The 26875-nt window shown below is 45.4% G+C and overlaps 1 protein-coding gene across 6 annotated transcripts in view; it reads right to left on the bottom strand.

Moving 5' to 3' along the window:
- COL6A3 (collagen type VI alpha 3 chain) overlaps positions 1 to 26367 on the bottom strand; it is a 79360-nt gene extending 52993 nt beyond the window's left edge. For 2 of the 6 annotated variants that reach the window (XM_017675683.3, XM_073217926.1), the window contains exons 1-4: positions 24677 to 24930; positions 8819 to 8939; positions 6716 to 7333; positions 121 to 723 (exon numbers count right to left, since the gene is read on the bottom strand). In XM_017675683.3, coding sequence (XP_017531172.3) covers positions 121 to 723; positions 6716 to 7333; positions 8819 to 8909 — 1312 coding nt within the window. In that variant the 5' untranslated portion in view covers positions 8910 to 8939; positions 24677 to 24930. Of the gene's footprint in view, positions 1 to 120; positions 724 to 6715; positions 7334 to 8818; positions 8940 to 24676; positions 24931 to 24976 lie in introns of those variants that run through there. The other 4 variants (XM_073217925.1, XM_017675688.3, XM_037009710.2 and 1 more) reach the window with 4 other exon arrangements.
- Between the last annotated feature and the right edge of the window lie 508 nt (positions 26368 to 26875).

The following is a 26875-nucleotide window of genomic DNA, read 5'->3' as shown; positions in this document are numbered from 1 at the left end:
TACTTACAGGTTCTGCTGAGACGAGTCATTCTGTAAGGTGCCCACCTTACCTCTACACACACAAAAGCCAACACACAAAACACCCCGGTCCCACACAGATGGCGAGAAGAGCATACGTACCTTGTGTGACAATGGTTGGCGGTTGCAAGACAATGTGCCTTTGGGCCACACCAACAATGTACGGCAGTAATTGCTCCTGCAGGTCCCCAAAGCTACGGAACTCCGGGACAGTAAACACCAAGTTGTCATTGGTAGCTATGTGCTGAAGCTCTGCCCTGGAAGCGGCGTGGGCTCCGAGGCCGAACGAGAACACGCTAGCCTGCTTCAGTGCTACCACCCCGTCGCGGATCTCATCGCTAGAAGGCCCGGCACTTATGAGGACCAGCACCTGGGGAACCCCTTTCTCCACTCGGCTGCCTCCTGCCCGGGTGAAGTGATTCTCCACCACGAAATCCAGGGCAAGGCCCACATTGGCCAGCTCCCCACCCATGAAACCAAGGGCTTTCACTGCCTCCAGAACCTGCGCCTTGGTGGAGTAAGTGTCCAAGGAGAACATGGTTCTGGGCTCATCACTATACTGGACCACCCCCACTCGGATCTGCTGAGCTCCAATTGAGAGTCTCTCAAAGAGATTTACAAGGAAGTCGCGAATGACTGGGAAATTGACACTTCCGGTGTTGTTTGATCCATCAATAAGGAAAATAAGGTCAGCAGAGTCTTGTGCTTTAAAAGAAAGAAATGCAAAAAATGTGAAAGCGTTAGAACAAGTGACTACATGCATGTTCAGTGTTCTGACATGTTTCTTTGGAAAACAATAAGAAACACGAAATATGGACAAACAAAACACGTTCAGGAACGTGAAATTCTTTCAGTTCTGCATTCTGAATGGATAAGAGGCAACTTCTTAGAAATGACGGTGTGAAATAGAGATATTGTATCGAATTTCTATTTGTGCAATATTTATAGTTAAATTTTAGAACATCATAGTCACTTTTCTGTGAAACCATAGATACACATTCTAAAAATTTCCACTAAATTTGGAGGGCCATGTGGTTATTACAACTGTGCGTTACCATATGGACAGGAGGAAATTAAGGAGTGCACTATTAATGAAGGTCCAAAGTTTTTAGTTTCTAGACATATGTCTAAAAATGCCTAATTTTTAGAAATTTCTCTTATAATCTTCAGGTGATCGTAAGATTTTCTTTGTCCACCTCCACAGCTACAAAACAGAATCTCAGGTTCCGGTGACCCCTCATTCCAGTACGTTAAACACTTGAGCAACTATCGCTTCTTTCTTTTTTCTTTAAAAACCAAAATGACTGCATGCATGCAACTTCGTGAATTTGAAAAAAAGAGCTCAGACTGTACTGAAAGTTCTAATTTTAAAAATACTCTGATACATTTTTGGTTTGATTTTCTTTCCTTGTGTGATGTTCAGTTGGATGGAAGTCAAATGCCGTTCTGGGACTAGGCAAGATGTTTGGTTAAGATGTTTGTGCTATCGCCTCTATATTCAATCATACAATGCAGAATTATGTTAAGCAGAGTGATAGTGACCAGTCATGACATAATTATCCAACCTTATTTTTATGACATTCTAAACTGATCGCTAATGAGACCATAAGCATCGGAAAACTCCTTGTTTTCTCTGCTCTGGGGTTATACCTATGTCCATATACAAATGGACATAAAAGTGGCTAACCAAGACCTCTGCTCTCCCCACAATGGCAAAAAAAGAGACTTCCGTTCTGTTAACTGAGAATGGGGCTTCACAGATGCCCTGAGCAATGAATAGCGAACAATAAATCTACAAACCTGAGCAGAATATTTCAAAGCCTCAGCTAGAATATTTATATCGGACTGATTTAAACTAGAGAAACAGCAAAATTATTCTGGTAAATGTTTTTTTAATAACTTAAGTGTGTATTAAGAAGAGGAAGGGTTTTTATGTGAGCATATGTGATAGTTCTGTTCTAAGACTTTAGGGATCTATATTCCGGGTGTAATTGTTGTATTATATAAAAAAAGATTTATTCTGATCTTTTTAATGACAGTAAACACTTCATATTTAAAATTAACTTATCCTGTGTCAGCAAAATTGCATTTGCTCTCACTGTGGAAGCAAGATACAAACATCTCAAAAACTAAAGAATTTTGCTGTAGTGAAATATGTCCTTACCACTTTTCTCTTGTCATATAAGCTGAGCCAGGGATTGTTAGAATCAGAAGTGTTCTTTCTTCCCATATATACACAAAATCCCTGACAATATCCTTGTAGATGAATGCTTTGCACAGGGAAAGATACTAACTTGGAAATATCATATAAAACCTTATAAGATATTAACTTGGAAATAGTAGATTAGCAAGAAGAAAAATTTTTTGCTACAATAATTAAGATCTTACATTTTTAATAATGGCCTTAAGACGGTATTAAATAAGACTGGGCCTTTGCTAAGAATTCCAAAGCATTGCTCCTCTTTAGCCAAAACTTAAGATTCCTGAAGGATCTTAGGGAGGGTGCAGTAGCAGGATTGTTCATAACACAGCTGGGTAGAGAAATGGCCCACACTTCATAGAAGCTAGAGGCTCTGCAAATCACACCACAAAACCCCTCAACACTTGCCAGGCCTAAACCAATGACCCCAGGGGACAAGGCGAGATTCGCTGCTTCCTCAGGGAGCCAAGACATTTAAAAGAAGAATCAGTTACGAGCCTAGAGTCAATAAAAGAAAAATGATGCCTAAATCACAGGATGACACAGTCCTAATCAATTTACTATTCTAACTGATTTATCACATTGTTGCTTTTTTATTGCAATGTACAAAAACATCAATAAGACAAACAAGCCCTGAAGGAAAATACTTGGACATTTCTTCCTAAAAGGCTGAACAGCAGCAAGTCATAGAAAAATGTTGGATAATTTGTCATCACTGAAAAAACACCATTGTCCTCTTATGCACACAATGACAGGACACACAAGGGCATGCTGTGTTACCCAGGAGAACCAGAGCCTCAGATAGACACAAGAGCTACACATTCTTGTGTACAGCAAGGCATACCAATGACCAGTATTGACTCCATGGGAAATTAGGCCTATCTGAAATGTAAAATGTGATTGTCTGATTTTCTGCTTTAATGGCTCACATTTCATACCCTCTGCAGCATTTTCTATGGAAAACTTGTGCCATGTCCAGAGAAAACTTGTAGGCTACTACAACACCGTTGGAAACACATTTTCCTGAGCGTATTCGTGGGGGCACAATGCCTTCCTTAGCTCATGGGACGCTTCCTTTTCTTAAGAAAAATTTAAAAGGTCACATTCATGTTTCCTTTGTAAACACAAACATTGTAGGTAGGTTTCACTGAGTTTTTGAAATCTTTATATTTTGCTGAAAAAAATGTTCATAGTAAAATCCTTACTGACCACATGTCACCTTTAGCTTTCACTATAGTATAAAGCTTTTTTTATTTTAGTGATATCTATTTACGAAAGAATGACAAAGGGATTTTCAAAAATACAACTTTCAGACTAATTACTAGGGCAGAGTTCATGTAGAACAATGGGGAGCATTAACATTTTGTACACATTTAAATTGTATAATCAAGAACATTCTATGGGGAGAAGTCACCTGGTAGACAGCAATGGGAAGAGCTGGCCCTCACTTACTAGCAAACTCTATAATGCCTCCTGACTGCCTTTCCCTACAATCAGAAAAAGAGAATGGTTATTATTTTGTGTTTTTGCAGTGGAACATGCAGTGGGACATGATACTGGCAGAATCACAGAGTGGAGTTAATTAGAAGAGACGACATAAATGGATTAATATTCCACCCTGGTGCTGCTAGTGGCTTCAACACTAGAAGACAGAGATGCTTTCTCGGCATAAAAACAAAGGTTTTATCCTCTGTGTGGAAACATACTGCACGGATAGGCCCCTTGAGCATTCAGATGGTAATCAATTGGCACATTTATATAAAGGTCACACCTAAAGGCAAAATCAGCCACCCTCTTTTCTGAGTTGGCCAAAACAGCCATAAAGAAAAGATGACCTATTTCTCTACTGATCCCCTGCACTGTTTGGGGGATGGATTCGTTTTTATCCATGTGACGATCAGTGAGTGATGGATACTGGAAACAGGGCAGCGAATAGAGCAGGTCATCATGGACACGCGTCATGTCCTTGTGATCTGGAGGGTCAGGTTTGGGGTGCTCTCAAGGACCCCACCTTCTCTTCCTGGAACCTGGCAGGAGGGACACCGGCGTCACAGTACAGGGGTGAGGCATGGCATTGGAGGTAGAGAGCCTGTTTCAGTGTTTAATACCAACTATCCAGGCCGCCACACACTCCTCCCTGTTAGAGGCGGACTCACTGTAGGGCCATCGGCACTGCCGCCCCGTCAAAGCTGAGGTCATGGGCAACCACCAGGGAGACCATCTTGTGCACCGCCTCCTGGAGCTCCGTGGGGTGGCCCTTCTGGAGCCCTTCCCGTAACTGGCTCGGCCTGCCCGGGACAGCCGGCTCCTTTCTCCTGACATCCAGTCCCTTTACTTCACCCCTTTGTGAATCTGCTATGAAAACCCGGCGTCTGTGCTGTGTATCTGCCCTCTCCCACTGTTCTCATCACAATCCAGAAAGCTCTGTTTCTCTGGATCCCTCCTGCCCCTCTGGACTTCTGCAGCCCCTCCCACATGGCCCTTTGGTGGATTTATGCCTCAAAACCCCAAGTCCTTCCTTCTTCCTTCTCCCTCCAACATCTGAATTAAAAAGAGACTGGCCTGCCAGTCACCTCCCCGCCCGCCTCCTGTCTCTGAAACCCGCTTGGTGGTGACCTGAGCTTCCAGAAGCTCAGGGGCTGTAAACCACTCCTTCCGCCGTGGGTGCATTCCTACCGAGGCCCGCTGGCCAGTCCATTCTTTCTCCATTCAGAGAGTCCCCCTTCCTTGTTGCAGCTAAGTCCACTGAAGGGATCCTCCAACCTGCTCGTGACGGCAGTCAGATCCACGCCGCACACCCTGGGCTCACCCCCGGAGGCTTTGGGTCTGTACGGCTCAGCCTCCTGGGCTCCAGCCTCCTCATCCGGTGCGCCCCTGTCTGCCGCACCCTAAGCATGTAGGGCTGCTCTGCCAGCATCCCCTGAAACCCCTCCACCCCACAATCTGTCCCCCAAAGTCTCCCTCCACACACAATGGCAGCATCCCCCGTTCACACCCTCTGCAGCCCCCAGGTCCCCTCCCTCACCCTGGCCTCTCAACCCCACCCAGCCAGGACCCCAGGGCGGGCTGTCTCCGGAGTCCACTGCAGCCATTCTAGATTTCCTTCCCAAGGTGACCTGGCCTCTGTCGCTTTCTCTTGGCCAGCTCCATACCTGACCACTCCTTGTATTCCAGGAGGGCCTGCAATATCTGTAGGTCAGGGTGCCAAGCCAACGGCAGATCACAGGCTTGTAATCTCGGCTGACACCTGCTTGCCACTGCAAGCGGGCGGCTGGTTCCTAAATGTCTGAGGACCCTTCATCACAGCCCTACAGCCTCTGGTCAAAACAAAATCCCTCCATGCTCACAAACACCACTGCCTCTGTCCCTCCATCTTCTTTTCTTATTGGGACTATAGATGCCAGCTGAGCTGGGACTCTGTCTACCCAAATCTTTTCCCTTCCCTCCATCTCAGAGGACATGTGTCTCCTTTTTGGAGATTGTCTCTCCCCCGAGACCCTTGATTCCACCCTAACTCCCTGCCTCTCTCCCAGAATTCTCTGCCACTGACTTTCAATTGGCTGCATGGACTCACTTCCTGACAGACGGAGGTCCCTCCTCCCTGTCTAACGCTGATGAGTAAGCCTCCCACAGGCATTGGTCAAAATTGCGGCAGCACAGTTTATCTGAAATTGTACTTCCCAAATTCCTTCCCTATTGGTCTTTTAGACACTTAGCACTGGAAGGAGCGCTAATGGGTTTGCCTGGGTAAATAGCTTGCCTGCCAGTTAGTTCTGTACATATCACTGTGTAATAACCCATCAATGTAATGCCCATGTATTATCAATACTTCTGAGTGGCACTGGGGAGGGTCCTCTCCGTGGGCACAGCCATGGTTACAGCAGGGAGGAGTGGGCTGAGCTCTGGATCTTCCACTAACTGCATGTCACTTACCCTCTAGGACTCAACTTCCTCTAAACAAATATGGACTGGATCACATCTAAGGCTTCTTACAATTCTAATTCCGTCAGCTCTCTGAAATACATCCCAGAGTGCTCTCTGTTACTCTGGGGACACATAGTGGACCCCCTTTGCACCCCGCCCAGCTCCAGCTCATGTGCTTTCAGATAACAAGGAGCTTTCGTTAAAGGCAACGGGCCCTCTATTCCAATAACAGACGGCAGGGGTTTTGTTAGATGCCTGCCCTGCCGCCTGAGGCTCCCTTTCCCAAGGATCATAGAAGTAACTCTTTGGGGGTCATACTATTATTAGAATGTGTTTTTGTAGCTTTCAAATTTAACTGTTTCAAAAAACACCCTCTTGAATGTAGGTGAATGCTCTATTTGAGAAGGAGACTACAGAGAATATGCAAACCTTTGTTTTTAAGCCTGTGAACAGCCATCTCTTCCCTAATCCCCCCGCATCTTTAAGCCATAGTGTTGCTTTAACGCCAGCGGTCGCCAAGCTTATCGGCAAAGACTAGCAAGGCAGGCAGCAGCTTGGCCACATTGCTATTACCTGTGATGTCCTTAAGGGTCTCTGTGCCTCCAGCCCTCTCTGGAGTCACGGATGAATGCACACAGGACACTAAGTTTCCTACTACGTCATGAAGTGAGGTAAAATTCTCTAGGTTGAAAACATGCATATTGAGTGGTTCACTTGCTATTTCTTTTAAGGCTCCTCCATCTGCACCCTCAACTCCAACTGCAAACACGTTAACATCAGCAGACTTAAGTTCCGCTGAGGGCAGAGCAAGGCCGTCGTCCGAGTGTCCGTCGGTCAACACTACAATAACCTGAGGGACTCCGTCACTGGCCCGGCTTCCAGCAGCCTTAGTGAGGTGATTTTGCATTACGTATTCTAATCCTTTTCCAGTCTGATTGCTTCCCCCAGTGTAAGACATGTTGGAAATATGGGAGAGGACTTCTTGTTTAGTACGATACGAATTTAACAGGAACTCGGTATGTGGGTTGCCGTTGAACTGGACCAGAGCAAAACGGAAATCATTTTCTCCCATAGCTAAAGATTTTATAGCATCATATAGAAATTCCCGGACAAGTTGGAAATGTTCCTTCCCAATGCTCCAAGAGGAATCCACTAGAAATATTATATCGGCAGCGGCACCATTTTTGACATCTTTAAAAAAAGACATTGGTTTAGATTTTTCTCCTGTTCAAGCAATTTCTCCCTACCAGTGCAAAGCCTTCCTAAACCAATTCAGTTCACGCTGTGCTGTCACTAAGTGATTCGCACCTCACCTCACTAGCAATATGAGCAGGAAGGCTGACTTACCTGAGAAGTATGGAGGGACCTGGACACATGGCCTCAACAGCTACTGGTGTCCAGTCACGGGCCCAAATCCCATAGGCAATGACCCCTGTACATGAACCTGCAGCAGGCTCTGGGGTGTCTTTTTACTCAAGCATCATTCTTTGTGGCAGTCTGAGCCCCAAGACCCACCTGGTCAGGCTGGAGGGATGGACACCTTATCAGATAACCGACCATCATTTCACAAATATCTTCTGTAGTTTGGGGTCAAAGTTAGTCCTTAACAAGACGGAATGTGAAAACTACTACCATCTTCCACTAACTAACCCCCAGCGCCTGGGGTAAATAAATGTCATGGATGTCTCCCCCAGTGGAAGGCGAGTGTCACTATAAAGAAAGCCATTTTTCCTAGACTTTTCAGCATAAATAAAGAGACCCTCACTAGTGACATTTTTTTCACTGCCAGAAAAGCTACAATAGATGTTGGACATCATTTATCTCTTTCAAAGGTGACTCTGATTCCACCTGAAAAGGAAGAACAGGAGACTCAGGGTGCCCGGCTGTCAGTGTCCGGGAGGGTCTTCCTGCAGCCGTGGGCCAGGTGGCCGTGCAGGGTGGGCTCCTGGGCTCCGCCTCCCTGGGGCCGACCCTGACCCCCCAGCGCTCCCCTTCCACCGAGGCAGCTCTCACCTGCCTGCCGTCTAGGAACTGCCAGGCCTCGTGGGAGAGTTCATGCCCGCAGCCCAGCTCTCCAGGCACAGGAGAGGAAGGCCCAGGTCAGTCCTTCCAAGCTCACAACGCATGAGGCACTTTTCCATTTCCTAAAACTCTGCCAGCAAATTCTTAATAGGGTTAATCAGGATCTAGATTTTAAAACAGTTTTTGGAAACTGATTTTTTAAAGATTTAATGATCCTAGGTGAAAAATACCTTTCTGTCTCTAGAATTATAGAGGGTGAGCTGTGTTTTTTGTTTTCAAGGAAGATAATTTTTGCTCTCAATAGTTGTCTTCTGGTTTTATGTGCTCAAGGACCAACCAGTGCCAGAAATGTGGAAAAGCTCTTCAGATGGTAAAAATTCGTGGTACAACTTTCTGCTCATACTTGATATAAAAACAAACCACTTGCAAACCAACTCCAAGATATCAAACCCAAAGCTTAGTAAAGACACGCCATCTCTCACTAGATAAAGAGTATCTGAAAAGGTCTATAAACTAAATGAACACCCTGCAATAAATGGCTTACTATCCCTGAAAAACGTATCTAAGCCTGATATCAGGCCTGTGATGTCTAAGCTCTAGAATTAGAAAGCACTATTCCTTTTAATAAAATTAAACAATGTTTCTGGGTCTTACCTGCTTGCTGTTGTTGGGCATAAGTAAAGGAAAAGCCTAAGAGAAAGGAGCAGAAGACAGCCGCTGCGGGCCAAGGGCCACGCTTCCTCATTGTGAATTTGTCTAAGCACCACGTGTGGGCCTGAAAGAAAACAGGGCAGAGAAGAATCATCAGGTTTTGACTCTCAGATTTCTATCTACAGAATCAAGGCTGTATCCCTTTTATGAAAATGGTTTTGACTAAATACATAAATGAGAATCTTTGAATCTAGTGATTACACTACTTTGGCCATAGTTAAAACCTGTGCAATTAAACCATTTATCCTTTCAAATCGTGGCTAGCATGTCACTGAACAAATGGCGGAATATAAAAGCATCTGGAGTAAAGGCACATAGACACAGAAAGTGGTGGGTTCGTGACTCCCAGCTTGACTCTGTAGGTCATGTTTGAAAGAGTCCCCAGCAAAGCTCAGTTCATGGGGAGAACAGCTTTGCCCAAGTCACACAACACAGAAGTACAAGCACCGCTGACGCCGAGACCACTTTACATCTTGCCTTTATTCTTTAATACTATTTAACACTTTTCTGCCAACAAGAGCTGACTGTGAGCCAACCTCCAATCTCAGAATGGAACAAGCCCAGGGATACTGAGTTAGACAGACTGTGAAGCCAACGCTGAGGGCTGTGGCATTGCCGCACTGTCTCCTGCACCCATGCACCAGTGAACAGCCGCCAACGTGACTTCCAGCCAGTCAAGTTCAAGCTCACATGGGCTCAGTAGCCTATGTCACCAGACCTTTTCCCTTTAAACAACACCCTCTCTCTCCCCAAAACCAGAAGGCACCCACACCCATACCTTCACACCAACCTCTGCAACCCTCCAACCCCCAAACCAATGAGATCAGCATGACAGTCTGGGCCTGTCCTTAAGAGCCCCCCAGAGATCTGGTCTCAATCTTCTCTGCCCCAGCTTAAGTTCCCTGTCCAGGGCAGCACCTCTTTTCTCCTCCTCTTGGTCCAAGACTCTATTCCCTCTGACTATTTACATCCAATGACCCAAGTTGCACACTTTGACAGCAGTGGCTACTCATTCCCATGCCTGAATTTTGCTAAGTCCTTGCTGCTTTAAAGCACTAGCTAAAAGCATCTCCACCTGCCCAGGTCTCCATCTAACCCAGGTCAGGGGTCTGTGGATGTCTGCTCCCTTGGATGCCATTAACTGCAAGTGAGGATCTTTGATGGGGGAGCTTGTCACCACCCAGTGACCATGTAAGAAAGGTGAACTGTACTGATGACCAAAGTTGCTCTGAAGAGGTTCTGTGAAGGGGCCAGAACCAATCCCATCATCAGCATGAACTTTCAGGGTGCTAATTAATAATATTGGTTATTTTTTCATGTACTTAGTTTCAGGAAGTACTATTTGATATTGGAAATTATAGAGTAGAGACTGCAGTTAAGTCAGAAATCCCATTTGGTTTAAGAAGCCTAAGTGCATTTAATATAGAGAGATTAGGTTACCATCATCATTTATATTTCATTGTTAGGCTTTGAAGGTTAAAAAGACCTTGCAAATTACAACATGAAAAGATATTCAACATTAGTTTGAGTGAAAATCAAAAACATCTCATGTCAGATTTTCAGATGCTATTTTTTTTTTCATATTAATCCTAAAAATCCAATTGCCTGTAAACTGGTTTTTTATGCCTTGCCTTGGGAATTTTTTGACTCTTCCCTGAGACACGTAAGGGGAAATGAGAACAAACAGGCATGTGAAGTGGCTTGTAAAACATCTTCACTGCTGAGAAGTTGAAAACACTGACAAGACCCCGTGAAACCCGGAGGAAGTGAGTACAGGAATATGCCGACAAACTGGGTGACCTGGAAGACGTGGATTGACTTCTGGAAATGGTGGATGACCTACCAAAACTGAATCATGAAGAAATAAAAAAATCTGAATAGACTCACAACTTGTTAGGAAGTTGTTTCAGTATCAAAAACCTCCCAACAAAGAACAGTCCAGGACCAGATGGCTTCTCTAGAGAATCGTACCAGACATCTAAACAAGAATTAAAACCAATCCTTCTCAAATATTTCCAAAAAATTGAAGAGGAGGGAACACTTCCAAACTCATTCTATAAGGCCAGTATTACCCAATACCAAAATCCGACAAAGATACTACAAGAAAACTACAAGAAAAATATCCCTGATGAAAAATGCTCAACAAAACACTAGCAAACTAAATTCAGCCAACACATTAAGAGGATTATACATGCTCAAGTGGGAGGATGAATTCCTGGAATGCAAGGACGGTTCAACATACAAAAATCAATCAATGTAATAGCACAACACATTAACAAAATGAAAGGTAAAAAGCATATGATCATTTTACTTGGTGCAGAAAAATCATTTTACAAAATTCAACACCTTTTCATGATAAAAACACTCAAAAAATTAGGAATAAAAGAAAATTACCTTAACATAGTAAAGGCCATATATGAAAAACCCACAGCTAACATCATACTCAATGTGAAAAAGTGAAATCTTTCCTTCTGAGATCAGCAACAAAGTAAGAACGCCCTCTCTCACTACATCTGTCCAACACAGCACTGGAAGTCCAAACCAGAGCAATTAGGCAAGAAAAATAAATGGCATCCAAATTAGAAAGAAAGAAGTTACATTGTCTCTGGAGATGACCTGATCTTATACATAGAAAACACTAAAGATACACAAACACACACTATTAGATAAAAATACTGTTAGAACTAATAAAAATTTCAGCAAAATTACAGGATACAAAATCCAGTTAAATACAGTTACCATATAACCCTGCAATCTCACTTCTGATTATATTTTCAGAATAACTGAAAACAGGATTCCAAAGAGATATGTGCATACCCAAGTTTATTGCAGCATTATTCACAATAGTCAAGAGGTGGAGACAATATAAAATGTTTATCAGTGGTTGAATGGATAAAGAAAATGTGGTATATATGTACAATGTAACATTATTCAGCCTTAAGAAAAAAGCATCCTGTCATATGCTAGATGAACATAGATGAACCCTTAGGACATTATGGTAAGTTATATAAGCCAGTCACAGAAGGACACATACTGCAAGACTCCACTTACATGAGGTATCTGAAGTAATGAAACTATTAGAAAGTAGAACGGTGGTCACCAGAAGGCAGGGCTGACAGTAGAAAAAGGGGAATTGGTGAACGGATGCAGAGTTTCAGTTTCACAAGTTGAAAAAGTTCTACAGATCTGTTGTACATTGAGGTGCATATAGTTAACACTACGGTACTGCTCCCTTAAAAATGGTTAAGATGGCAATTTATCTTGTATATTTACCATAATTTTAAGAAAAGGAAAAACTCACCTGTGTTTTGTAAAAGTATGGGTAATTATGTACCCCTTAAATGTAACTATTGATTTAATAGAAATGATATAAATGTGGAATCTCTTTTTTGAGGTATGGTGTTTTAAGAGCTAATATGGGAAAACAGTACAACTAAACATCTCCTTAAAGCACACATGTGCCCCTATAACTAAATAACATAATATTTATCCTTGTCCCTAAATAGTATTTGGAAAGGAAGAAAAAAAGAAGTGTATGGCAGTGAAATGTTCAGGTTTTAGAAAAAGACTTACGTCTCATAAAAGTGAAAAAGAATTAAACAATGACACTTAGTGCAAAAGTTATTTGTGCCCTAACTAGTGTCATCAGAGCTATGAAACTGGCTCCACCAAAGGCCTAAGCTTCTGTACCTTCTTGATCTTCTGTGGGGAAAATGGAAGTTTCCATGGCCAGGATCCTCACCTGACCCTAAAGTACTTGATGATGTAATGGCCCTACTGCTGGGCTAATGGTCCCACACTCGTAGGCAATAAGCTATTATTGACTGAGTCACTATATAAAGAGCTCTGCCCAGTGATGAAGGAGGGTTACAGATCTGCAGACTGTTGGATGCAGTTGTAATTCTAGTGCTCAACCTATTGCTGGGAAAATAAGCCCGGTAGTAAACACTTTCACTTCAAGAATATTCCGTGGTCAGAGGTGAGGCTTAGAACCACCCCCACCCCTGTTCTGAGAGAAATCTTCTGCATACGTGGATGTTTTATTGCCCTTGTCTAGCTTGGATTAGCACACAGTCTACAGGCACACACCTGATCATCTACATTTGCTCTCTTACAACACTAAACTATGTTTTCTACCTTTATCTTGTACCTACCTACCACTTCAGCATTTTATTAAAAATAATAATAATAAAGAGAGAAATGTGGTGTCCACATATAAATCAAGTATAAAAATCAAATGAATATTGATATTTGAAGTGACTGTTTATAGTTCATAATGCATGATCAAAACCAAAAGCCTCTGTGATGACTGCCCTTGTAATGTTCACCATGTAAGAACTTATTCACTATGTAAGAATTTGTTCTCCATGTAAGAACTTGTTCGTTATGCTTCAGAAGATTGGAGACTGACGAGAATTAGGCTTGAGACAGATTAATGATTGTGCATTGAGCATTGACCCCCCTATACAGAATTTTATTGTGGTTAACAACCATTTGATCGATAAATATGAGAGATGCCCTCACAAAAAAAAAAAGTACACATTTCCAATTGTAAAATAAATAAGTAACCGGGATGTAATGTATAGCATAAGGAATATAGTCAAAATATTGTAACAACTTGGTATGGTGATAGCTGGTACCTAGAATTATCATGTATATAAATGTTAAATCGCTATGTTGTACACCTGAAACTAATGTAATACTGTGTGTCAACTACCCTTCAATAAAAAAAAAAAAAAAAGAATATTCCATTGTCATTCCTCAGTCACACTGAATCCATAGTGAACTTGCTCATGGCTGAAACGCATAGCCAAGACACCTTCCCAGCTTGACCTTCACCTTGCCATAGGCACTCCATGGGCACAATGATTCTCTTCATGGTTATCCATTGAATAATGCAGGAATTCCATTTCCTCCACAATGCAATGCTGAAGACGGCCTGATGTTCTCAATCTTGCTATCTAGAGCAACACAAGTAATGACAGCAGAGGAAAGTCTGTCTGGCTAATTGGCAATATAGCTACGGGACTGGTGTCCAGATGGACTACTTAGCAAGATGGCATTGAGGGCCAAGACCTCTTACTGAGGCCTCCACCCAAGGACAGTGGTGAAGTGGGCACAAAGATACCCTGAAACTCAGTCTCACAGTTTTGCCTACCTGAGGTCAGGCCCAGAGAGAAGTGCTGGTGTGCAGATCTTGTGGCCCAGCTGTGAGGAACAGCAGGACATAGTGTGGGCCCCGGGCCGGCCTGCCAGAAGTTAGTGGGATAGAGGAAGATGAAACCACAAATGTGAGCATGCATTCCAAGACCCACTGTGGCTTGGGATTTCCAAGGAAAGTCAACAAAAAGCGTCACCTGCGATGAAACACATCTACCCTATAATTCAAATTCTGAGAGTTCAGAGACACCCTTAGCAACTAAAATAGAAGCACCTGTTAATACAACTTCCTCCTGGCAACATGTCAACCGTGGGACGGAAATGTTCCAGTGATGGTCAAGAGGCCAGCCATCAACAGAACGTGTCTGCAATGAAGGGACAGCAGGTGGTGACAATGGCCACATTCCAAAAGTACAGTACAGTCATCTTGGCTTGCAGTGGTGTCTTACCTGAGAGTTTTAGCCCCAGGCAAGTTCATTATGGATTCAGTGAAACTGAGAAATGACAATGGAACATTCTTGGGATAAAAGCATTTATATCCAGCTTTATTCTCATGGCAGTAGGTTAAGCACTAGGATTACGTCTGCATCCAACAGTCTGCAGGTCCATAAGCCACCTCCCTCTCTGCCTTTGCCTAGAGCCCTGGGCAGAGCTCTTTATACAGTGACTCAGTCAATAACAGCCCATTGCCTACAGGTGTGGGAGCAGCAGCCCAGCAGTAGGCCAACTACATCATCCAGTAGTTTAGGGTCAGGTGAGGATCCCGGCCGTAGGCACTTCCATTTTCCCCACAGATGGTCAGCACATGTTAGACATGGATCTTCACACCATAGAAGGGCAGTCCCTGACATTCAGCTCATTGGTTCCATGGTGTCCCCAAGTCCTAGTTGAGTCTGGGTTGATGCTCAGGGCACACACAGACACACCCCCATGTGGAGTGTGGAATCCCACTGCTTGGCTCGTTTCTCTGCCTTCTCCACTGAGGATGGCCTCCCAAACTATAGAATTGCCTGCTCCCCTCTAGAAATCCTGCAAACCCATGCTCTACCCTGGGAATCTTCCAGACTTCTCCATACAGCCATATTTTCCTTCCACTTTGCTAGACCTATTCCTGAGTTTTCCTTTTGGAAAAAAATTAATCAAATGCAATGTCTCTGATTTTTGTGTGTGTTCCCAACTAAATAAGGCTATACACCTTAGGACAATGTAGAAGTACATTGTACACATGCTATTCTTGATTCTTTATATTAAAATTAAACATTGGATATCAGCAATAAGCATCCTACTAGAAAATTATGGGAAAATTATCTATCCCCATTATTTAAAGTTTACTGGATTCTTTCCAGATATGTAGCCCATTCTTTCCAAAACAACCTATAATAAATGGTCAAGAATATCTTTTTAATATGCAATCTACAGATTTCAATGAATTTATTAACCATCCACAAATGTGTACAAAGTTGCATCTGTGTATGTGGGTTTCCCTGGGGATAGGATCTGGGTCTGCCTGTGATTCTAGAGGCATCTATTCTAACTCCCCACTGCAGTTTAAGCGCCACAGCTTCATGAGAAGGGTTAATGCAAATCTTCTGGAGGGTCTCGTTCAATTGTTTTAAACATTTGATCCAAGCACAAGATGCAGTATTTTAAGTAGTATTTTTGCTTAAGAATTAGAGCAAAAGAGTAGTACAGGGCCTTGTCACAAAGCTGGACTATGGTCTCCATGTGGTAAAAAGACAGGATGTGAGACGAGATATGTCCAACCACTGCTGACCCCTGGATGGGAAGAACCACGGAGCCTCTGCAGACGGAGGCCTGGGTGGATCATGCACTGGGTGGTTTTATTAATGGCTTTTTAACCAACCTGTATCCCCACAAATTCTGTCATACTTTAAACACTGAATGGGCTCTCTATTGAGAAATTCCAAAATAATTTTCTATCCTTTGATAGAGCTCAATAAAATCTAAATCATAATAGGATGAAATTTATAATGTCTCTCTGAGGTATTACTTACTTCAACTATTTGCTAAAGAAAATGAATTTTAAACTGGTTGGAAATTATATATAAAGATTTTAATTTCCAAGATACTAATCTTTAAGAGAGTAACCCCCTAAAAAAAGGGCTTCCCACTGGGACACAAAGTAATGAAATAAATGTGCAGTGCAAAGGAATTGTCTTTTCCAACGTCTGTCCAGATACAGAGGCGAGGGGAAGCGAGGGAGGGCAGGGGAGGGCAGAGGGGAAATGCTCCCTCGGTCTGAGCAGGAAGCGCAGGAGATGATGCTCGTGGGCCAGGAGTTTTCCAGGCTCCACTGGTGACTCACGGACTCACGAGGTTTGGTTGAGCTGAATTCTCAGGTGGGAAAACCGCCTTCGGCTCCCCACACTTCTCCTCCCATCAAGTTTAGGGCCAGTCACGGGATGCAGGCGTTCCTAGCCCAGCTGTCAGGTATCTGTTCATGTTTTTGTCTGCAGTTAAATCTATTCTATTGTTTAACATGTCATGGAGTCCCAATTTTTAAAACTGCAGTTCCTGGCAACGAATCTTGTAGAATTTTTTCCATTTAGATATTAAAAGATGCCAAACATCATCTCCCCAAATGGTCACCCCGCTTGCCATTTAATAAGGGGGAACAAAGCAGCTGCCCCATTGTCACCCTCCCTTCCCCACTGGCAAGAAATAGAGACGAGAGTACAAGCACATCAACCGGGCTCCCCGCCTGTAGGCGGGCCTCATGCCCCCTCGGCTGCTTTCCCCCACTGTAAAGTCGGGGCACCCGAAAGCAGGCGGGGCCATGATTTGCCTGAGGCCGCATGGATAAAGCAAGACAGAGGCAGGATCCTAGCGGAAGTCTTCATGCCCAAAGCCCAGGGAGGAACCCCGGGAGACCCTATGAGGCTGGGCCGGATTTGGCGCAGGTCCCAAGGGAACTCCCGTCTTTTGAGGAAAAAATAGATTTCTTTGGTGACAACCCACAGATTCTGTGTCAATAGAATCCATTTGTCTGCTGTCATTATTTCAAAGGAAAAAAAAGTCAGAATTGGCTACTTAACGCCCCTCAGGCTGGGTGGGGACCTGCGCTGCTGTGTGTCACAGACTGGGTCATAAAGGCAGCAGATTCAATGACAGAACTTCATGAAAGTCTCCTTATCTTTCTAGTCAGCATTAGTAATTCCTTTCTTCACTCTGCCTCATTCTAGAAAGGGATTCCAGGGGCCTTTTCCCTTTTGGATTTCAAGGTGTCCACTTGAAACTTAAAAAGATACCTCTTACTGTGAAGGTTGCTCTGCACGGCCCTTCGACTGGAATTGTGTTCAGTCACATTCCAAAGACTTCCCTAAGCTATTTTGCAACTCTGTGAAATTAGTTTTCATTAAGTCTACTCAAAAGGCTTTTTCATTTTCCATGTCTGGAAATCTTTTTTAAGAAAAAGACACACACTTGCGCACAGTAGGAAATCATTCTAAAACAAAGGCTGACATCCATCCTGAGCTCCCATTTTGAAATCATTTAGTCAGTCTTCTCCAAGCACTGATTTTAAAATCAGGCTGGTCCTCCGATCAAGTTCTAGGACTTCTATCAGCTCCTAACTGTCCCACTTAATGAAAGCTGCAGAACTAGCTGGAGAGAGAGCCATGCCTGCCTGCCAGGTGATGGAGAGTCCCAGTTCAGTAACCCCAGGGGTCGTGAGCTTGCAGGCACCCCAGTCTCTCTACTTTTCTCACTCTCCTTCCTTTTTTTGCCCCAATCCTGGGAAAGGAGTCCCCATTCTGTCCCCAGGGGGGACACTAAGAGAGGCCACTAAGCCCTCCGGTAAGGGAGGGAGAGGGGAATTTAAAATATTACTGCCGTTTGAAAGAACTTGGGGAATCCTCAAAAGCATATGATTTGGAACAACCCTAAAAAAACTCTTTCCAAGACCCAAGAAATACCTAGTTCCCTGGCTTCCTTTGTTTTACCACTTGAATCTCGCATTTCCATTCTGTGGACACGTCCTAGAGAAGAAAACACCAACGAGGTGTACATGTCTGTAACCAGTTGTCTGTTCAGCCCAGGCTCTGAACGCGTTTCCCAGGACAGCTCAGTGTTTAACTGCTCTGACGTGTCTGCTGGCTTGGCCACCCTGCCGCCTCCTGGTGTCCTCATCAGACACTGAGGAGCAGACCCAGGTCTCTGGCTCTTTCTGGTGAAATCAAGTAAAACAAAGCTTGCTTGACAGCTCGTTTAATGAGGTGGTGAGACCAGGGCCTGCTGAGCACCGGAGCGTTAGTTTCCTTCCCCAAAGGCAACTGGAAGAACCTCCAGATTAGCTGCCCAGGTATTTGGGCATTTATTTAAAGCCATATTCTTAGGGTCCCAGATAATAACCGTGACACAGAAAGTTCCATTTCTGCTGTGGATGGAAAAGCCAGATGCCCTCCATGCAAATGTAAAACCCATTTTACCCTCTTAAATATAAGGCAGCCAGACAAGGCTTTTTCTCCATTTATACTACTAAGTATACACATCAGGCAGAAACTAGTTCAGATTTAATACTGAGGAAGAGAGTGACTTAGAAAATGCTTCCAAAGAAATTGCGCAAGCACCCGTTTCATTCCAGGCTCGTGACACATGGCGCTACATCTCCAGAGAGTGCCCGGCGGGTCCCGCTCCTTTCTCGGCCACAGACTTCAGGGCCACTGGCCTCTCCAGAACCATGGTGCAGAATTATTCATACAAAATGGCTAAAAGGTTCTCATATCATAAGGAAAATCTAAATATTTTTGCATGTTTTCTAGTCTGGTTCGTGATCAAGTCCAGGAGAGACGGTTTTTAAAAAATGAAGTTGCAGCATCTGATAAAATACCATCAACACTGGATGTAGTGTAATAGTCTGGAAAGATTCTGCTTCAGTCCTGCCTCTGTCAGTAACGGCCACCAGATCTCTCCCAGCCTCACTCAGTGTGTGTATAAAGTAAGGCTGATGGCCTGATGCTCCCGCAGGCAGGAGCTCTGGGACTCCTTCCCTCTGCTGCCTGAGGCTCTGGCCAGTGACGGGCTTCTGCTGCCCCCACAAGAAACAGTGGGCCAGCCCCCTGTGCACGGGGCAATCTGTGGCCTTGGTGGAGCTGGCTCTTACTTAGGGCCGGCACTGGGGCCCTGGATCAACTGATGAAGATTCCAGAAGAGAAAAACTTGTTTCCTGGAATGGCTTCTCTTGAGACCTGAGTCATCTCCAGCTGCTGTTCAGTATTTAATTTTGAAATTAAACCCATGAGCTCTTCCTTCCAGTGGCCAATTCTCGATGCTTTGGGTCCATGAAAACCAAATGTATGGCCCAAATCAGAGGGATTTTACACAGATCCCATCATCTTTTTCCCTGGCCACTCCTAACTCACAAACGTTTCTCTGTATTTCATGAGCCTTAAAATGCAGAGGAGGCCTGCAGGACCGCGCTAGGCTGACTGCAGCCAGACCCCTACAAAAGCCCAACAGTGTGCCTTTGGGAGAGGGTTTGGCAGAACTTTGTGTATTTGTCTTATTTTTCTTCTCTCCTTTTCCTTTCCAGATTTTTAAAAAAAAACAATTACCTTTGCTGAGTAAACTCAAAATATGCTACTCCATAGAAGCCTGGTCAGGGGAAAGAAGTGCCTCTCTTCACAGAACACTCAAAAATACGCTCTGAAGGTGAGGCTCAGAACCTCACCCCCCCTGTTTTGAGAGAAATCTGCATCCGTGGATGTTTTGCTGCCCTTGTCTAGCTTGGATTAACACTTAGTCTACAGGCACACACCTGATCATCTACATTTGCCCTCTTACAGCACTAAACTATGTTTTCTACCTTTATCTTGCATCTACCTGTCACTTCAGCATTTTATTAAAAAATATATATATAATAATAATAATAATAATAAGGGAGAAATGTGGGATTCACATATAAATCAAGTATAAAAATCAAACGAATAATCATAATTGACCTGATTGTTTATAGTTCATGATGCGTGATCAAAACCGAAAGTTTCTGTGATGACTGCCCTTGTACTGTTCACCATGTTAAGAACTTATTCACTGTGTAAGAATTTGTTCACCATGTAAGAACTTGTTCGTTATGCTTCAGAAGATTGGAGACTGTTGAGAATTAGTCTTGGGGTTGATTAATGATTGTGCATTGAGTCCCCTATACAGAATTTTATTGTTGTTAACAACCATATGATCAATAAATATGAGAGATGCCCTCTCAAAAAAATAAAAATACACTCTGAAGGTTTGAGCTCCCTTGATGCTCCTGGTACCAGATACCTGCCTAGAGGGAGGTGTGAACATGTGCAGGGGCTCCCAGGAAACACTGATTTGGCTTGACCACTAGCACTGGGGACGTCAGACCAGCAATTCAATTCTCTGGGCCCCACCTCTTCATTAGAAGCGTCAAGAGTCTGGAGAAAGCATCCCCCAAGGCAGTAAATTTTTGATATTTCACACAGCCAAACAGAAATCCTATATTGGCCAAGCAGAGGACAAGGACCACTCCTTAATCATTTTACCCCTCCCTCCACCCCAAAGCTCCATGCACGGAGCACATCAGGGTTCATCAAGCTTGAATGAATATGAGAACTCATGGACCAAGTAGAGGGCAGGTTTCTTCGCTCTGAGTTGGAACTCTGTAACCCAAGATCCTGACAGTGGGCATCTCAGCCAAGCCATCATAAGTCTGAGTCAGTAATGTATTTTTTAGGAACAAACACTTTAAATGGGACATCCATAATTATTTGCATGAAGTTTTTGAAATAGGTTCAAACAAGTTGCCTCATAGGAGGAAACAGCAAGGGGCAGGGAATGAAAAGTTTGAAGTTCCTGATCAGTTCGTCTTAACAGGCAGCTCTAAGATGCAAAATCCCACAGTGACAGAGCGCTGCGCGACTATGCAAGCTTGCTTCCATTCTGAGACACCTACCTTCCTGTTAATTTAAACTTTTCTTAGCAGATACAGGTAAAATGTTGCCTTTAAAGGCTCTTAAGTGGTGAATGCCCTTGTAATGAAATCATGTTAGAGCACAGACTGTCTCATTTCAAGGCATAATTTCACGTCATTGCTACTCCTACGCGAGCATAGAAAAATAAAAAATTCCAAACTTACATCTACTTCACATACTAAAATCACATTTTTGTTTAGATTAGGAGCTGAAACAGTCTGTAGGTGGGTCCTAAAATTACCCATGAGCCCTGGTGTGAGGTGCGCTACTTCCGACAGACCCAGAAACCCCACCCTGAGTTGCTCGGGCACCACCTTGAGACGGTTCTGGAGCTCTGAGGGAGGGACACACTGCCCTCCAGAGGGGAAAAAAAGACCGCATTTTCAGGAAAGACCATACCAGGACGAATGTGCTAACTCAAAATTCATCTCCTTGCCAAAATAGACCTGTGAGACTAAAAGGCATTAAAATGTATGTTTCCAAAAGTTAACATACTGAACTACTGGAAAAACTCCTCTTTGCAAATCAGGCTGCCGTACCCGCACCCGGAGATTGAGCTGGTTGTTTCTGGGTTTAGAGGGGCCGAGCAGCGTCTTTTCTTTGAAGGGCAGGATTATCGCCCAGAATTTTTACACTGGAGAGAGAGAAACCATACATAGAATGGTAGAATGAAGAAAACCATCCTTCTCTAGTGCAAAGCTATCTGAACTAGCAGGAACTTTTTTACTTCTTAAGCTTCCTTCTCCTGCTTTAACATTTGAATCATTTGGGGCTTTCATCCTTAGCTGGAGATACCAATAAGATTTTTCTTAATGTCAGGTACCCTTCAAATGTCCACTATTTGTGAAGCGGTGGTGTGTTTTTACTGCCTGCTTTTTGCAGCTAAGACACCAGGAAAAGTTCGCCCCTGTGGGTCACTGTGGAAAGGCCGCCCGGCACACGGCGTCCCCTGCAGACGGAGCTGCCTGCAGCACATCTCTGAGAGATAACAAGCCCTCAGATTCTTCCAAAAACAATGTTGACAAAGCCTAATTTTTCACATAAAACTTTTGGCTAAAGTTATTAGCATGCCTGTAAGACAGTCTCATGGGACAGAATCTGGGGCTTGACAGTGAATTTTAAATCCTGTTTGTGGAATTTCACGGAGAAGTGGGTGCTGACACAGACCACTGGTAAAGCCCAGGGCTTTCGTCCACTTATCTAAGTGCTCTGAGCAAGGAGATGAATGAGGCCCAAGGGCAAAACTCTGTACCCGCCTTCAAAGGGGACAGAGGTCTGGTTTCAAGCTGGCTTTAAGCTGTGGCATCCATCCGTAAGCACCCTAACCCAAAACTAAGGTCAGATGGGGAGACTCCTGTGAGCCACGAATCCGTCATCAGTCACTGACTGAATAGAGGGGTTCCTTCCTACTTTGTCATCAATGGTGTATAAGGTTCTGAGCCATCACATCACAAAAGGCGTCATAATGGGAAGGGGAAGCCGGAAACACTACGGACAGAGAGGTGCAGAAGACAAGACAGTTCCTATTCTGAAAGATGCTTATCTTATATCAAAGGTATCTTTAAGACCCCCAGTTTGGACATTGCCATATACCCCATCACCCAAGGGCCAGCAGCATGGTGGAGTGGGGCACACACCCTCCTAAGTGTTGGAAAAACCCAGCCCCGGGCCAAGGACTACCTAGCCTTCTAGAGGCTTCCCCGGCCCCTCCCAGGAAGGTGGGGTGCCACACCCTTGAATTCCCCAACTGGGAGAGGATGGACAGCCACACCTCGCCACCCTGCTGCCATGCTGAGGCCCACATCCCCTCCTCCACCCAGTGTCAGTTTAATGGTCTCTCCCTGCCTTGAGTGGGGAAGAAAAACCACACCTTGAGTGAGTGAAAACCCCTTCCTCAACAAAATGCACGTCGAGACCACATACCATTCCTATACCCTGAACTCCCACGAAAGCCCTTCGCCTCCCCACCCTACGCCCGCACCCTCAGCAACAAGCCCACAGTGGGACAAAGCAAATGCAGGTCCCATCTTCCTGGAGGCCCTTCCCCAGAGGTGGTCTGAGGGAGGGAGGCCTGCCCAGGTGCTCCGATCACACAGCCCGGGCCCATCCCAAGGGCCGGCTCATGTCTGCTGCCGCCTCCTCCGCTGGTCCACAGAGCCTTCGAGAGCATAAACCAATGTTCGCATCATGTCTAACAGAACATGGTCTGCAGGGGGAAGAAATCAGGCCATGTCCAGATGTAAACTAGCTCGGGCTCCTCCATGGCTCAGCCGTCTGCTTTCCTGAAATGGTAAAGATCTCAGCCTCCTGCTGGTTCCGTGGCCTCGGCAAGTAAGTTAGCATCTCATGGCCCGATTCTGCATCTTTAAAACCAGGGAACCAGGCCTCAGTGGCTGCCAGGCAAGAATCTCTTCCCTCACTTTAGTGGAGCAAAGAACTCAGCCAAGTGGTCTCCAATGTAACTCAGGAGTCAAAAGTACTTGCTTTTAAAGCTTTTTCTGTTCAGTTTTTAAAGTATTAAGAATGGGTCCCCTGAGAGGCTGAGGCAGCCAGGTTGAGGAGAGTCCCTCCACACGAGCTCCGAGCACCCCCGGCTCTAAGACTCTGCGGTCCTCATGTGGAGGCAGCTGTGTGTCGGCCGAGAGGCCACCTGGTGTGTGTCAACACCCCTGCTTTTCCCCATGGGTCCAGGACGCTCCCTGGGCTCAGACCAGTTTGTCCCCTGGGGTCCAGAACAGCCTCTGAATGTGCTCCTCAGGCTGCCTGGGAAATTCTGGACTTGGTTTACACTCCTCAGCTGTCCACGGGGTCCTCCCAGGGACCCCACCCCTACTTCCATCCCGGTTGGTTCTCCAATACTCTAGGCTTTGAGGCAGGTCCCCACAGCAGGCCAGCAGCTGTCAGGGGGCACTTTCCGTCCTGGGCCAGAGAGGACCTGGGCCCACCCTCCCGGCTGTGAAGGGCCTTCGGCCTCCCCGTCTGGCACCCGCACCACGTCTGGGCAGCACGGGCCGGCCCCAGGAGCCCTGCCTTATCCACTGGGCGTGCTGCCTGAACACCAAATTCCTTCTCCTCTCCTGACCCCTGCAGCTCCTTTAAGCAGCCCCAGAGGACAAAGACTCCAGCAGTGATTGCAGGTTCCTAAAAAGAGGAAGCCCTGATGGGAATAGCTGAGTATCTCTTGACTTGGCCCTGAGCCTGGGCACCCAAGTCACCCCAACATCCCAAAGGCAACAGATGTGGTCCCCCAGTCTGTATCCTGCCCCACCAGGACCCACCTGATGCCCCAACCTGGGAGGACTAGACAGTCTCTCCAAAGAGCTGCTCAACAGGTAGCTGTTGAATTCTGGCAAAGACATTTCTGCTAACAAAGCAGATTCAAGTTTTAGGAGGAGACAGCATCAAAAAAAAACTCTGCAGTCAGGAGCACGTAGGATGAGCGTGGAAAGCCCGTGGCCGCAGGACTGCAGCCCAGCGATACCCTGGGGCAGCCCACGGCCTTCACCGAGCTAAGGAAACTCAGTTGCCACACACTGAGAAGGAAAAAGCAGCCGAACCTTCCAGAAACGGAAAACATGCTCAGAAACTACTCCAAGAGGGTGAACGTGGAGCATCAAGAATGGTCACCGGATGGAAAGCATGACCCTCTTGCCCACAGACTGAGGAGCACGCCCGGAATCGCACTTACCCTGAGCAGACCTGAAGAAGGTATGTCCTGGGGCTTCTCTATTCAATTATGTTCGAATCTGACGCATGTTTCTGCTTCGCTTTCTGCAGAAGAGGGGACTCCGGGCACAGGAGGAAACTCCCCTTGCAGTCCTTGCAGGAGGCTGGAAAGCAGAAGAACTAAGCAGCCTTTGGTGGAAGATTGAGCGCCTAGCTGGAGCCCCGCCAGGCCGCCAGGGCTTCCTCCAGCTCCTCCCCTCCCCTCCCCTCCGCTCCCCCTCCCCACCGTGGGCCTGACCCAAACTGTAAATGAAAACCAGACTCTGTGCTCTGTCGCTTCTGGCCCCACTGCCAGCTGATGTCACCCTCTGAACGCTGTCTTCAACCCTGCAAGCCCTCAGCTGGACTCCCGCAAACCCCAGCTCCCGAAAAAAAATCCACCACTTCTCCTCGTCACTTTTTGGGCTGGGCCTCTGGTGGCAAAGAGAATGAATTTGGGGATTTTTTCGTGGGTATCCATGGTTTTCCTGCAATGTTTTCCAACATCATCGGAAAGGAAAACGGGAAATGCAATCTGCCCCCTCCACCCTCACCACGCCCGCCCATTTCTTCTTGAAGTTTCTGAATTGAGACTTCTCCTAAGGACCTCCCCTTTCAAGCACAAAACCAGTAATTAAAATTGCCTCAACTTTCTGCTAACCATAGCTCTGTTTGCCAGGGAAAGGAAAAGAAAAGGAGCCTACATCTTTTTTTTCTAAGTTGTACCTATAATGATTCTACCTGTGAGGCTCATGGCCCTATTTGGGGATGTGCACAAGGCGGCTGAAGATGGATATCACAGAGTTTCAAAAAAATTCTTGAGAAAGAACTTGTGTTTCAACAAGGCTTTGCACAAGTCACAAAACTCTGATATACATCATCTCTTTCACTACAAACGCCATCATCCCAAGCCCTTTTAAAAAAATACTTCTCATTTTTTTGTTAGGTGAGATTATGGTCCCATTTTACAGATAAGGAACACCTGGGCCAATCACAGAGTTCAAATGGAAAGCCTGGCTTTGGACCCCCAGACTTCTCACTACTGTCCCGTCACGTGGACACTTTATGAAAAGCCTGTTCATGGAAAATATCAAGTCATCTGAAGGCTACGTTGGACTTTGAGATCCTTCCAAAGCCAGTTTGAGAAATAAAGGTACCATTAACTCCCTTCCATGGATTATCCCCTCCAGGTGCAGGAACGAAGGGGAGAGAATACCTGGGGGATGATGCTGGTTCCCCTCCTGCAGCTGCAGGGCTCCTCCTCATTTGTGAAAGGGGTCAGCTCACATACTGTGGTGCTAGGGACAGGGACGGAGCCTGGATTGTGCCTGCCACCTGTACATGAAGAAGAAACGTGCTGAGGCCAGTGTGACTGGGAAGACACCAATCCCGGAACAGGGGCTGGTTGTCCCACCTGCGTCCCCACCCCACAGGGCAGACACGAACTGGGCTTGCGTCCCATGGACCCGGACATTCGCTGTTCCTTTGGTGGCTGGCACCCGCAGGCTCAGTGCAGGGGAGCCCGTGGTCCGTGGCAGCTCACCTGCTGGAAATGAGGCCGCACTTGATTACAACTCGCTGTTCCAAGCAGCCCCGCTCACCTGGGCTACCTGTGCAAGCATGTCCTATGTGTGCCCCTTTAGGGGTTCCTTTCTTCAAATAAAAATACAACTTTTGCCTTTAAACTGCTAAGAATATTTTCCTTGGTCCATTAGGAATTGCTGTTATTTGAAAGGCAAGGGTAATACATCATTTAGAATAAGATTTAAAGAAATAAAAGCCCCTGTTCCATCAGGAACTATATATTATTTAACTGTAACTAATCACTGATGATCTAGACCCTCTCCAACACTGCCTGTGACTAAAGAAACTTCTGGAAATTGTGGCAGTTGGTGATGAACCTCTGGCATCCTCCCTTGTAGTCACTTGAGAGCATTTTGGCTTCTATGGTTTCCCAATTAGTCGTGGGATTGAGGATCCTCACTTAAATATCTGATTCTTCTCCGCTACCTGGTCTCAGGAGGAAACCACCTCAGATGCCAGCGCTGACCTGCACATTGAGGACCCTAATTCTGGACCACCGGAGGGGCCCCTAAGTCACGGACTCTCTCAAGTCAGGTTCCCCTTGGCATTGTGCTGACCTGGCCTGGCGGCTCTGCCCAGGACTTCTGCACAGATGCCA

The sequence above is a fragment of the Manis javanica genome, chromosome 12 (genome assembly GCF_040802235.1).
Source record: "Manis javanica isolate MJ-LG chromosome 12, MJ_LKY, whole genome shotgun sequence".
NCBI lineage: Eukaryota > Metazoa > Chordata > Mammalia > Pholidota > Manidae > Manis > Manis javanica.
The sequence above is the reverse complement of the archived record's forward strand: the minus strand, read 5'-3'. Positions and strand labels throughout refer to the sequence as shown.